Source organism: Ammodytes marinus, assembly GCF_949987685.1.
Source record: "Ammodytes marinus genome assembly, chromosome: 1".
Taxonomy (NCBI): domain Eukaryota; kingdom Metazoa; phylum Chordata; class Actinopteri; order Uranoscopiformes; family Ammodytidae; genus Ammodytes; species Ammodytes marinus.
In genome coordinates, this window is record NC_137230.1 from 24,974,879 (window position 1) to 24,987,498 (window position 12,620).

The 12,620-nt window shown below is 41.0% G+C and overlaps 1 protein-coding gene across 1 annotated transcript; it reads left to right on the forward strand.

Annotated features, from left to right (window-relative positions):
• Positions 1–409: 409 nt before the first annotated feature.
• Positions 410–10,932, forward strand: gcfc2 (GC-rich sequence DNA-binding factor 2). Its single transcript, XM_080033113.1, has 18 exons — positions 410–755; positions 1,212–1,313; positions 1,473–1,667; positions 1,955–2,215; positions 2,566–2,666; positions 2,892–3,046; positions 3,260–3,443; positions 3,935–4,058; positions 4,152–4,203; positions 7,210–7,307; positions 7,475–7,674; positions 7,772–7,916; positions 8,331–8,452; positions 8,604–8,680; positions 9,024–9,090; positions 9,512–9,658; positions 9,780–9,916; positions 10,387–10,932. Exons 1-18 carry the CDS (start codon positions 446–448, stop codon positions 10,517–10,519), a joined length of 2,610 nt encoding a protein of 869 aa, XP_079889239.1. The 5' UTR covers positions 410–445; the 3' UTR covers positions 10,520–10,932.
• The last annotated feature ends 1,688 nt before the right edge of the window (positions 10,933–12,620 follow it).

Here is a 12,620-nt window from a genome sequence, read left to right on the forward strand (position 1 = left end):
GATGGAGGAGGACAATTGATAGAAGAGAAATAAGCGAGGAGAAATTAAACTACACACATTAATTTTTTCCTATTTGAAGTCCTACAATTAGCCTACTGTAGGCCTAACCGACCAACCGTTGTTTACGTACTTATTTTTGCTGACATGCATTTTTAACCACACATTATCTCCTGTGCCAAAAGACATGCATTATTGAGCTCTACTGAATATTAGGTGGTCCGGACCATTATAGGCCCGCCGCCCGACAACAAGTTGCCCAATTCTTTTTTACAGATTGGTTCGGTCCTACATTCTCACTACACTGACCGTGGTGCATTGCGGCGGCTTTACGTTACATTTTGCGACTTGTTTGAGCGATTTGTGACGTGACGTACCACGGTTTACGTTTACTTTACAACCAACACAGTCGTTTGCTCCGTGTAGGTGTAGGTATTCAGGCTAAACAATGTTCAATAAAAAACCCCGGAGGAACTTTCGACAGAGAAAAGCAAACTCCAGTGACGAGGAGGACGAGCACAAGGACATCAGAGTTGCAGAGGAAAATGAAAAAGCTCCAGCTATGGTAAATAAGGCGTCCAAACTGGCCCCGGGCCGCGGTATCTCATGCAGCTCCAAACTTGAAACGACTTCCCCCAAGCCGGATAGCAGTGAGGGAGAAGACGGGGACACATTGGAAGAGACGGAAGGAATAAAAGACAAAGATGAGATTAAGAAGAAAACAGACTGCATCCTCAGTTTCTCTAACGAAAAAGAAGGTAACTAAGTGTTCACATGGCGCTTTGAGGTCAATATTTTCAAAGAGGAACCAAGTGTGACATTTACAGAGACAGCTATTGTAACCAACCAAGAAATGAGGAAAATAATTAAAGTCTGGGGCTCTCGGAAATTCGAGAGCCACAGACTTCCAACTGGGAACAGTTTTTAATTTTGACTAATTGCACATTTCCAACGGAATATGCACTACGAATGCACTTTGTTAAAATAAAGGAATACAATCTTAATAAAAGAAAAAATGTTTTAGAGTAGGCTACTATGGTACACTTGTGTACAGTAGTGTTAGACTGCTAAATGCACGGTACAAGGTGACAGGATTTTTATTAACAAACACTGCACTAGTGGTGAAGAGGTTGACAGTTGAGGGTGGGGGGTCAACAGGGGCCCAACAGCAAGGGTTTGCTCATGTGTCTCTGGTTTTCTTTTTAACATCATAGCTGAAGAACCAACGTTTAAACTGAAGAAGTCCTCTGAGAGAGCTGTGCTGTTCCAAATTAAGAAGAAGGAGGCTCCACCTGCCAAGACCACCCACAGCTCAGGTAGGTAACTCTTGTACAAGCACAGACAGGTTACAATGGCAGATATTGCATAAATGTTAGGAAGTATTCATAGAATAACCTGTACATTTTTTTTAGGAGTTTCAGCTTACTAAGTAATTTAGGTAATGTTTTTTGAATTTTCTCACTCCTCTCTCTTAGACCTGGGTGGTGGCTGTGCCCCTCTGAGGCAGGATTTCAACAGTGAAGCTTCACCACGCACTCTTCACCATAATGATGATGATGACGAGAAAGATGTTGATAATGATGATGCAGACAGTGACAGTGACAAAGGTGGGGCCATGTCACCCTCAGCTAGCTCAGCCTCAGACTCCAGCCGCTCTGCTTCTAGACCAAGTAAGTGTAAGTGTGTGTGTGTGTGTGTGTGTGTGTGTGTGTGTGTGTGTGTGTGTGTGTGTGTGTGTGTGTGTGTGTGTGTGTGTGTGTGTGTGTGTGTGTGTGTGTGTGTGTGTGTGTGTGTGTGTGTGTGTGTGTGTGTGTGTGTGTGTGTGTGTGTGTGTGTGTGTGTGTGTGTGTGTGTGTGTGTGTGTTTGTTTGTTTGTTTCAACAGCTGAATCTGTGTTTGTCTGCATGTGTTCCATGTGTATACATGTATTAATGTGTCTGTTGATTTGTCTTCGCAGTACTCATCCCTAGTGCTGCAGAGATCAAGGCAGCTAGGAGGCGGCGTTGTGCCACTCGCGCCAAGAAAGAGTTCATTTCCCTGGGAAGAGACGGCCACAGCTCCGCCGGCAGCACCCCGGATCACTGTAGCAGGGATGATGATGACGAGGACAGAGTTGTTATTGACGATGGTGATGATGATGAGCCAGATGATCATGAGAGAAGAATTGAGTTTGCTCCGCGGTTGAAGAGCATCAGGGAGAGGATTACTGAGAAACTTGGTAAGAGAGGATGGGATATGGGGTGAGTGAGGGAAGAAAGAGAGGGATGCCAGGAAATGAGATGTGTAGAGAATGAGGGTGAACACAGAGAGAGAGAGAGAGAGAGAGGGGGGGGGGGTGGGAATAAAGAAGGGCAGAGGCTAGAAGGCTAGAGAGAAGACTGAGTAAAAGAAGATGTGAAAGTAAAACATATTGTAATGTATAGGGATGCTTAAATAGGATATCCAGCATTTTATGACCCCTTTTTTTAATACATCCATGTCAAACTGTTTAACCAAATTTATCCAGAATGGGCTTTCTATAAAGCTGTGCTTGTTATGTGAAATGCTCTATTTTGTATTTGTTTCTAGGGGGAAGTGATGGAAGTCGCTCAGGGACTGATGGAGAGGAGCAGGAACTCTGGGAGGAGACACAGATTGAAAAGGGAATCAAGAGACGTCCAGGAGAACAGGTAGGGCACGATATTGAGTCAGCCTTCTTGCTATTTTCCCTGTATTTTCTTGATTTTTTCTTTAAAAAAATGGCCTTTCTCTTTCTGTATTCATCTCTTGTCCCAATTAATGTAAAACTGGGCTCTCAAATGGACAAATAGTCTCATATTTTCCGCAGACTCAGGCCTTCTGTCTGTGTACTGCAGCTTTGACATCCTTTATCCTCCTTATTTTCTTTCCCTCAGAGTCCATCTGGCAGTGAATCCAGCAGCTACAGCAGAAGCAGCAGCAGAAGCAGCAGGCGAGACAGACGGAGACAAAAGAGATCAACAGGGGTCAGGTTCCCTAAGACTCTTCCTCCTATTAGTATCTCAATGGTCAAGAAGAGGATCACTGGAAAGCAAGTTTCTTCTAGTTTTATTCACCCTTATGTCGCACTACATCGTCAATGTAACAGCGATAAATATAAATCAAACACTGATCTGATATGCTTTCATATCGTCATGACAACACTTCCTAATACATTTGCCCAAGCAGTACATGAGTGGCAGGCAAACTTATACAAAACCTGTGTGTTCCTCATTTAACACTTTCTGATTTTTGTTCTCTGCAGACTAGACTCCCTAAAGGAAGTACACAGAGCTCGACAGGCGGAGCTGAGGAGGATGGAGGGCGATGTGGAGAATGCCAAAACATCGGCGGAGATTTTGGAGGAGAGTTCCTCAGAGAGCCAGCTCAAGTTTTACAGGAACATGACGCTCTATGTCCACAACCTGGTGGAGTGTCTCCGGGAGAAGGTCAGACTGGTTCAGTTCGCCTCAACTGTTAAATATCTAAACAAATAAATATGTCAAATAATGAATACAGTTAATAATAGAACCTTAAATTATACCTTTCAAAGATGGTGTCAGTATCTGAAATAGTAGAGTGTCTGTCAAAGACGGTTGCATCATGGTCCACCAGTAAGATATTTTTTGTAGAACTGAGTGACAGACTTCAGGTTTTGGTAGCCAAATTTGATTAATTGTTAATCATTTTGACTCGGATCATGGAGGTATGTATTCACACCATATTTTATGGTAAGAATAGCTCAACACAGTTTACATGATAAACAAGGTTTTTCTTTTTTCATGACAGTTATTTTTAGAGAGAGAGCAGAAAGTGTTGTCTAAAAACAGCTTGTATGGAGCAATGTACGCTCCACTTCTGGGAAAAGATATAAAAACTATTGGAATCTGTGAAAACACACCCCATATCTTTTGCCGACTGACTTGTTGACTGTTGACAGGTTGTTGAGGTCAACTCAGTGGAACTGGAGTTGCACGCTCTGCTGGCTGACCACATGGAGGCGCTGTTGGCACAGAGACGGCAAGAGATCAGGGAGCAGGGAGGCCGGCTGCAGCAGCTCAGCTGTGAGTAACATCTGTGTGTGGCCAAGTGTCTGTACTTGAGCTATACAGAAGAAGTATTAACATGTGCTGTGTTTTTTCACCCACCTTTTTCAGATGGCCCAGATGAGCAGAGTAAAGACTCAAGCAATGGATCAGAAACTCAAAGGTGAGAGTGATTTAAAAAATATATATACAGTATAGGGGAAGGTGGGGTGATTTGTGCATTTTGGAAGTTGCAAAACCCATTGTTTCTAGAAAACCGTGGAAGAAATTGGAAATGTGACCACATATTTAAGAAGAGCCATCCATTTGACTCATCCTGTAAAGAAGGGAGACACAAGGAATAAGATATAAGCACATTTAAGCTCAAAAAACTGTGTTTTGCCTTTCAAAGTAAAATTTCCATGATCAAGGTTTTTTGATTATTGTGTCTGAACAATTATAGACACGTTTGAAAACATTTGACACATGTTTTAGTGCTTTGGTATGCTACACTTTGAGTCTATATAATTAGCACAATGTCAACCCTAAATTGCTGCATCATGCCTATTATCCAAAATTCTGGGGATGGGGTGATTTGTGCGCAAGGGCCTGGGTGAGTTATAAGTAAGTAAGTAAGTAAAATGTATTTATAAAAGCACATTTATGACAGTTTGCACTGTCCAAAGTGCTGTACATAGTGCATTCAGTAGGTAAACAATGAAGGTAAAATAACAATAACCAAAATAAAAGACGTAAAGCCCATACATCCACATAAACACAGATAGTAGTGCAGAGGTAAGTAAGTAGTGCAGAGGTTAATGGGGAGGAAACACCAGGGTGTACATATGGGTTTTGAGCCTTGATTTAAAGGCAGAAATGTAGGGGGAATCACATTTGTCAGGTGGCAGTTGGTTCCACAAGCACGGAGCAACTAGTGCAAAGTACATTTCTGAGAGTTGTGCCAGTGGCATGGCTGTATACGCTGGTCACCAAAAGAAAGTGATTGTCTACAGTAGCTCAGAAGAGAGTGACATCTCAATTCCACTTAACGACACCACTGATGAGAGTTCAGATGGCCAGAAAGATGATGATGGTGACTTTGTCATTGTGACACAATGACGCACAAATCACCCCACGTAGTGGGGTGATTTGTGCGACAAGACAACTTTTTTTCCGAAAGCTATATTTCTTAAACAGTTTATTCCAGATCCAAAGTTTTTATTGCCAGGGATGCACAACATCCTGAAATATATGTACATATTTGAGTTGGAGACATAACTGTCAAGGCCTCACTTTAAAATCACTTTGAGTAAAAAGTTGCACAAATCACCCCACCTTCCCCTATATACAGTATCTCACAAAAGTGAGTACACCCCTCACATTTCTTCAAATATTTCATTATATCTTTCCATGCGACAACACTGAATAAATGACACTTTGATACAATGTCAAGTAGTCAGTGTACAGCTTGTATAACAGTGTAAATTTACTGTCCCCTCAAAATAACTCGATACACAGCCATTAATGTCTAAACTGCTGGCAACAAAAGTGAGTACACCCCTAAGAAAAAATGTCCAAATTGGGCCCAAAGTGTCAATATTTTGTTTTGCCATCATTATTTTCCAGCACTGCCTTAACCCTCTTGGGCATGGTGTTCACTAGAGCTTCACAGGTTGCAACTGGAACCCTCTTCTACCCATTCATGACGACATCAAGGAGCCGGTGGATATTAGAGTCCTTGCGCTCCTCCATCTCCCGTTTTAGGATGCCCCAAAGATGCTCAATAGGGTTTAAGACTGGAGACATGCTTGACCAGTCCATAACCTTTACCCTCAGCTTCTTTAGCAAGCCATTGGTCGTTCGGAGGGGTGTTTGGGGTCGTTATCATGTTGCAGTACTGCCCTGCGGCCCAGTTTATGAAGGGAGGGGATCATGCTCTGCTTCAGTATGTCACAGTACATGTTAGAATTCAATGAACTGTAGATCCCCAGTGCTGGCAGCACTCATGCAGCCCCAGACCATGACACTCCAACCACCATGCTTGACTCTAGGCAAGACACACTTGTCTTTGTACTCCTCACCTGGTTGCCGCTCCACACTCTTAACACCATCTGAACCAAATAAATGTATTTTGGTCTCATCAGACCACAGGACATGGTTGCAGTAATCCATGTCCGTAGTCTGTTTGTCTTCAGCAAACTTTTTGTGGGGTTTCTTGTGCATCATCTTTAGAATAGGCTTCCTTCTGGGATGACAGCCATGCAGACCAGTATGATGCAGAGTGCGGCGTATGGTCTGAGCACTGACAGGTTGACCCCCCACCCCTTCAAGCCCTTCAGCAATGCTGGCAGCACTCATACGTCTATTTTCCAAAGGCAACCTCTGTGTACGACGCTGACCATGTGCACTCAACCTTCGTAAACTGGGCCGCAGGGTGGTATTGCAACATGATAACGACCCCAAACACACCTCCAAGACGACCAGTGGCTTGCTAAAAAAGCTGAGGGTAAAGGTTATGGCCTGGCCAAGCATGTTTCCAGACCTAAACCCTATTGAGCATCTTTGGGGCATCCTCAAACGGAAGGTGGAGGAGCGCAAGGTCTTTAATATCCACCAGCTCTGTGATGCTGTCATAAATGGGTGGAAGAGGGTTCCAGTTGCAACCTGTGAAGCTCTAGTGAACTACATGCCCAAGAGGGTTAAGGCAGTGCTGGAAAATAATGGTGGCCACACAAAATATTTACACTTTGGGCCCAATTTGTAAATTTTTTCTAAGGGGTGTACTCACTTTTGTTGCCAGCAGTTTAGACATTAATGGCTGTGTGTCGAGTTATTTTGAGGGGACAGTAAATTTACACTGTTATACAAGCTGTACACTGACTACTTTACATTGTATCAAAGTGTCATTTATTCAGTGTTGTCCCATGGAAAGATATAAAGAAAAATGTGAAGAAATGTGAGGGGTGTACTCACTTTTGTGAGATACTGTATATATCTGTCAAGAAAACATTTTCTAATACTTTGGTTTCTTACCATTTTTAAATATTATAATAAATCATTGTTTTATTAAAGCAAACTACAATGTTGCTGTTATAGTTTATTATACATACTTACAAAATGAATGTTATGTATGTACAAGGTCTGTGATACTCTACTCTAACACATATAGTATTTGTCTGACATGTTGCAGTGAGGCAGACACTGGTCTTAAAGCTGAGGAAGATTTTGATTTACCTGAAGACACACAACCTTCAGCAGAAGAGGAGGAGCAGCTGCAAAAGAAGACAGGTGAGGTGGAATGCAATCTGTACAACTGAAAGCTTCAAACTACAGAACAGGGTTAGACATTTACAGTATAACTTCATCACGATAAAGTGTGATCATTTTGCAAGTCTGAGTCCTTTTGTTTGTTTTTGTCTTGACTCTCTTCCCTCCCCTCTCTGCTCCCTCTCCAGCTGATATCCTGTTGAGGTCCCGGCCAGTGTTTTCTGACGTCCAGGATGACTTCTGTGACGTTAAGAAAATTCTGTCTCGCTTTGAAGAATGGAGAGAATCTTACCCTGACTCTTACCACAATGCCTACATCTCTCTCTGTCTGCCTAAGGTGTTGAACCCAATCATAAGACATCAGCTACTAGCGTGGAACCCGTTGAAGGTACATATGGTGATACACATTTAACTACTCGTCTCGTACATATGCCATGACACAACACAAAACATCATGTGTTCAATGTAATTTGTGTGTGTTTCAGAATGATAGTGGAGACTTTGAAAACCTCCCCTGGTTCCCAGCAGTAGAGACCTTTTGTCATGGCCATGGCCATGAGGAGCTAGAGAACACAGACAGACAGACTATGTCTAATGTCATAGAAAAGACCGTCATACCCAAGATAACAGGTAACACACATGCATGCTATGTATACTTGTACCTATTCACTACTTGTAATATGAGCCATATTTTCAATACATTGAATATATGACAATGAAAGATAATACGCACCAATAGTGAATGGTTAAGCGTGTTGAAGGCTCAACATCAAGGTGAACCTGGAGATATAAAATAATCATACAATTAGCTGCACCTTTTTTTCCTTATTTCTCTATTTTATCCGAGAGACAAAATATTCCTTGTCTCCCTCATTCTCTCTGCTCCCTGCATTTTTTCTCCTGCCTTTTTATAGTTGCAAGGTGCTTCTCCACAATGGAAAACAGACTAACATCCATTTGTTCTTTGATATATACCCCCATTTTTGGATAATCCTTCAACATACTTTCTTACCTCATCCGTCTGTATTTGCTGTCTTTGTTTAGCCTATGTGGAGCTGGTGTGGGATCCCATGTCACGCAGTCAGTCAGGCTGTCTAACTGACGTTTGTCACCGACTGAAGGAGGACTATTCCATTTTTGAAGGAGAGCCGAGCAAACCAGTCAAGGTAAAGCCGATGCGCTTAAGCTTTAAGCTTGTCAACACAGAAAAAATCACTGGAAAGTTAGACTCAAGCGGTAAACCCCAAGGTGTTTTGATTTTAAAATGCTAAAAACTGTGACATAGAAAAAATATAGACATGTTTATGTCCTATGCAGGCTTTCAGAGAAGCTGTGATAGGGCGACTGAGGAGCTGTGTGGAGGAAGACGTCTTCATCCCTCTGTACCCCAAAAAGTCAGTTTCTTTCTTTAATACTTTCAGTTTAAACAATAAGTGATTACCGTATATGAAGCACAAAGCAGCATGATTTCACATCAGTGTTATCCTAGTCACGGGCAGCGCAACACAGTTATTTCTCTAACCACTGGGCCCTAAGTTTATACAAGTCTATTCTCTTCTTTTCCTTTCCCGTCATACATGACATGTGTCTGCTCTATCATTAGATACAACTGTCAACCAATGACTTTAGAACTCATATTGTATAATGATCAGGTCAGTCTAAATGGGGTCAAATCACTTTTTGGCATTTTGCAGTGTCCTCAATCTCAATAATCAAACTTTTGGTTTCTCTATCTAGGTTCCTAGAAGACAAGTCGTGTCCTCAGCGTGTCTTCAGGGATCAACAGTTCTGGACAGCCATTAAGGTATTGCTCTCTAAATGCTTTTTTTAAATGTATTTTTTTCAAACACTTACAGGCCTTATCTCAGTTTTTTCAAGTACCGTAATTTAATAATTTTTACAAGCCGCGACTTTTTCCCCATTTTTCGACCCTGTTATTACACAGCACAGTATATGTTCTGTAGCTAGTCTACTATTGCACTAAATGTTAACACTTGAATACGTTATGCAAATATGCAACTTGTTTGTTGAAATGTTAATAAATGTGAGCTTCCTCAAGCAGCCATCTCTTTCCCGACAATCCCCTCTGTGCACAAACTCTTACATATGGTAATTACACATTATAACACCTGCGGCTTATAGTCCAGTGCGGCTTATAGTGCGGAAAATACGGTAGTTATTTTCCCCAGGCTGCTGTTAATCACTGGTTTTGGTGTTTGTGGTAGCTTCTAGGTAACATGGGAAAATGGGACTTGCTGCTTCCTGAGTCTGTATTGAAGGAACTGATGTTGGACAAACTGCTGAATCGATACTTGATGATCACCATGTGCAGTCAGACGCTGTACACCAATGCCGTCCATGCATCCAGAAAGGTGTTTATATTTATTATATTTAATGTGAAATGTGTGTATTTTTTGTGTCTGTGCTGTTGATCCTGATAATGGTCTGGTTGTTTGTCATCTGTCCCTCATGAGCTCTTTCTACTGTCTACAGATAGCAGACAGTCTGCCACTCTCTTGGCTCAAAGGAGAGGATGCGTGTTTGCCTCAGCTCCAGAATTTCAGGAACCACCTAGTTCAGAAAGCTCACACCATCTGCAAACAGCAGCCTCCTCAAGATCCAAACACTAGGTAATGATAACATTACGTATTTCCATCAAGGAAGTAAAAAGAACCGTAAGGTTGATTTATTCGCACTGAAATTAAAAATACACATGTCTTTTATTTATCAAGTCTTTTAAATAAAAATTCTTACTTTTGATACATTTATTTATTGAGAAGGCTGCATGTTTATGGTTACGTGATGTATTTCATTTTGTTTCTTTATTTATACTCGAGAGATCAATTGAATGGTGACCCTCTTTAACAATGATGTCTAGTCAAACAACAACATAAGTAGCCTCCCTATTCCCCCATCAAATAACATCTGCAGATTCAACTTTGTAGATCTTTCCGAGTAGCAAACTGTAACGGAAAGGTTTAGTTTATTTAGTGGTGATCTTTATTAATCCCTCTAGATATAATATTCATATACACTATTTAGTATAACAAAATAACTAGAATTCTCTAATGCACACCTGCTTTGTCCTCGTCTGCTGTAGGTCCGCTGTGGTTGAAGTGCTGCAGATTCTGAGTAGAATCAGGTGCAATGACTCCATCATGGCCATAGCAGAGAAATACCACTATGAAGATGCCATCTACTCTCACCAGCTACTGAACCAAGACACAGTATGAACAACAAACATGATGGAATAGAAGGGGGATCAACTAGCAAGCATAGAGCACTGTCATTTTGAATGCAATTGTTTAAAACATCATACAGCAGGAGAAAGGACTGAGTGGGCTCTGCCTTGTATTAAAAGATAGGTGTTTTTGCTTGTTTTACTTTTTTTTTTAGTTTAACTAGATCACATATGGGAGGGAAATACCCGGAGCCATGAGACATTTTATTATGGTGGAAAGCCACTGTTACTCAGACCAGCACTTTGGCAAAAATACAAAATTAAAACAGTGAATACATGTTTAATCGTGCATGTGAGGTGGCATTCAGGTATAGAGCAACAAATAATAAAACAATGGTTTTAACAAGTGGGGGAAATAATGAACCTTCTTGCAATTTTTAAGTCATGAACAATTTACTTTCTGTACTGAAGATAACTGTATTTTTATGAATAAATATGTGAATTTGTTATATATAACTGGAGTGTTATTGTCATGTTAAAGGTTATTTCTGTGACTTGCTACTTGCTAGTACCCATTATCTCACTTTTTGGCATAGCCAATTTTTAAGATGAATTCACAAGTCAGTGTTTATAGTGCAGTCAGTTTTATTTAAATAACACAACATCAAAACTAACACAATCTCCTCAAGGGCCGTACAAATCTATTCAACATATAAAACGCTCTGTACTTCGACCTTTTATTCTGAACACCTTTGACAAACTAAATCAGGTTAATATTCTGGTACATACACAATTGAGACAAACCATATGTAAAGTCTACAAACTTCTCACCTTAGCAACTCATCTTTGCTTTTCATAAATCATTTGATTAATGAATTATGCAAATCATTTGATTGATATATACACACATATGCCATAAATCTGACTATACAGTGACACATGATGGAAAAATCATTTTACTACACATCATTAAGGCAAATTATGACCAGGGACACCTGTGTATGTCTTGGCTACACACACACACTTGCTTACATACAAATAAAAAAAATTCACTTACATGGACTGAAGATTGTGGTGAAAGTGAAATTATTTTAATTATTATTATTACTATGTATTTCCATCAACATATACAAAGTTAGGTGGAAGTCTAACAGAGGATTTCCTAAATCAATGTCTGGTAAGGGGAATTATGGTTTTACGATACTTCTACCATACGTTTAGAAGAAGTAATTTCTGTCAACTTAACGTTCAGGTCAGTGCTCTCTTGAGACAGGAGAACTTCCCCGCCCTGTGCAGGTAAAGCAAGGGTTGGAGGTGCCCACAGAACATTCCAAGATTCACAATTAGACTTGTTACAAAATCTGGAATATAAATGTGGGCTAAATCTGTTGTAACGTGCACAATCAACATTGGTAAAAAGTTAATTAGATAACATGCCAGGTGCACCAAGATGAGGTTAAATGCTTTTCTTTTCACCTTGTCACCTGTTTTCCTCTCTCCCCCCTCCCTCTCTCCTGGACCGGGCTGCTTAAGAGAAAACAGCACTGCGAAGGAGCAATACAAAAATGTGCACAAGATAAGAACAAACCAGATAAATCCAAAGGTCTTTTCTTCTTCAAGGGTAATCGAGAGCAACATGTTGAAATGTATACAACACCAGGCCAGAGCACACATGGCCACCCTGTACTTCAGGGGCTTTGACCTGGGAATGAAAACATAGCACAGTTTTGTTAAGTTAATATTACATTCAGTCACAGGTCTGACTTTAAGACTGTAGAGAAATCAGTTTCAACATTTACCTGACGTAGATCAAAGGGTGGATCACTGCCATGTAACGGTCCACACAGATACAGCCCTGGAACAATGCCCCACCAAGCCACAACAGAGTCCACTGTACCATCATCAGGAAGTTAAGGCCATCACCGATAGCTTCAAAGCTGTACATGCAGAACATTTGTGCTGGCAGTCCTATACAGAAAAGTATCCCACAAACAGCCAGGCTTAGGAGGTAGATGTCTAAAGCCAGCAGCTCTCTTGGTCCACGACAGATGAGCCAAACCACCCAAACATTAACTGGAAAGCCAAATATAAAGTTACTGATCAGGAGGATGGTTTGAACATAAAGGTTAAGAGGAGTGCCTTTTGGCAGCATA

Excerpts from the sequence above, each read along its gene's own strand:
- gcfc2 (XM_080033113.1), top strand. The coding sequence starts at position 446 with ATGTTCAATAAAAAACCCCGGAGGAACTTTCGACAGAGAAAAGCAAAC. Across the intron at positions 2,667-2,891 it reads AGAGACGTCCAGGAGAACAG|AGTCCATCTGGCAGTGAATC; the intron begins GTAGGGCACGAT and ends TCTTTCCCTCAG. Across the intron at positions 7,675-7,771 it reads TAGCGTGGAACCCGTTGAAG|AATGATAGTGGAGACTTTGA; the intron begins GTACATATGGTG and ends TGTGTGTTTCAG.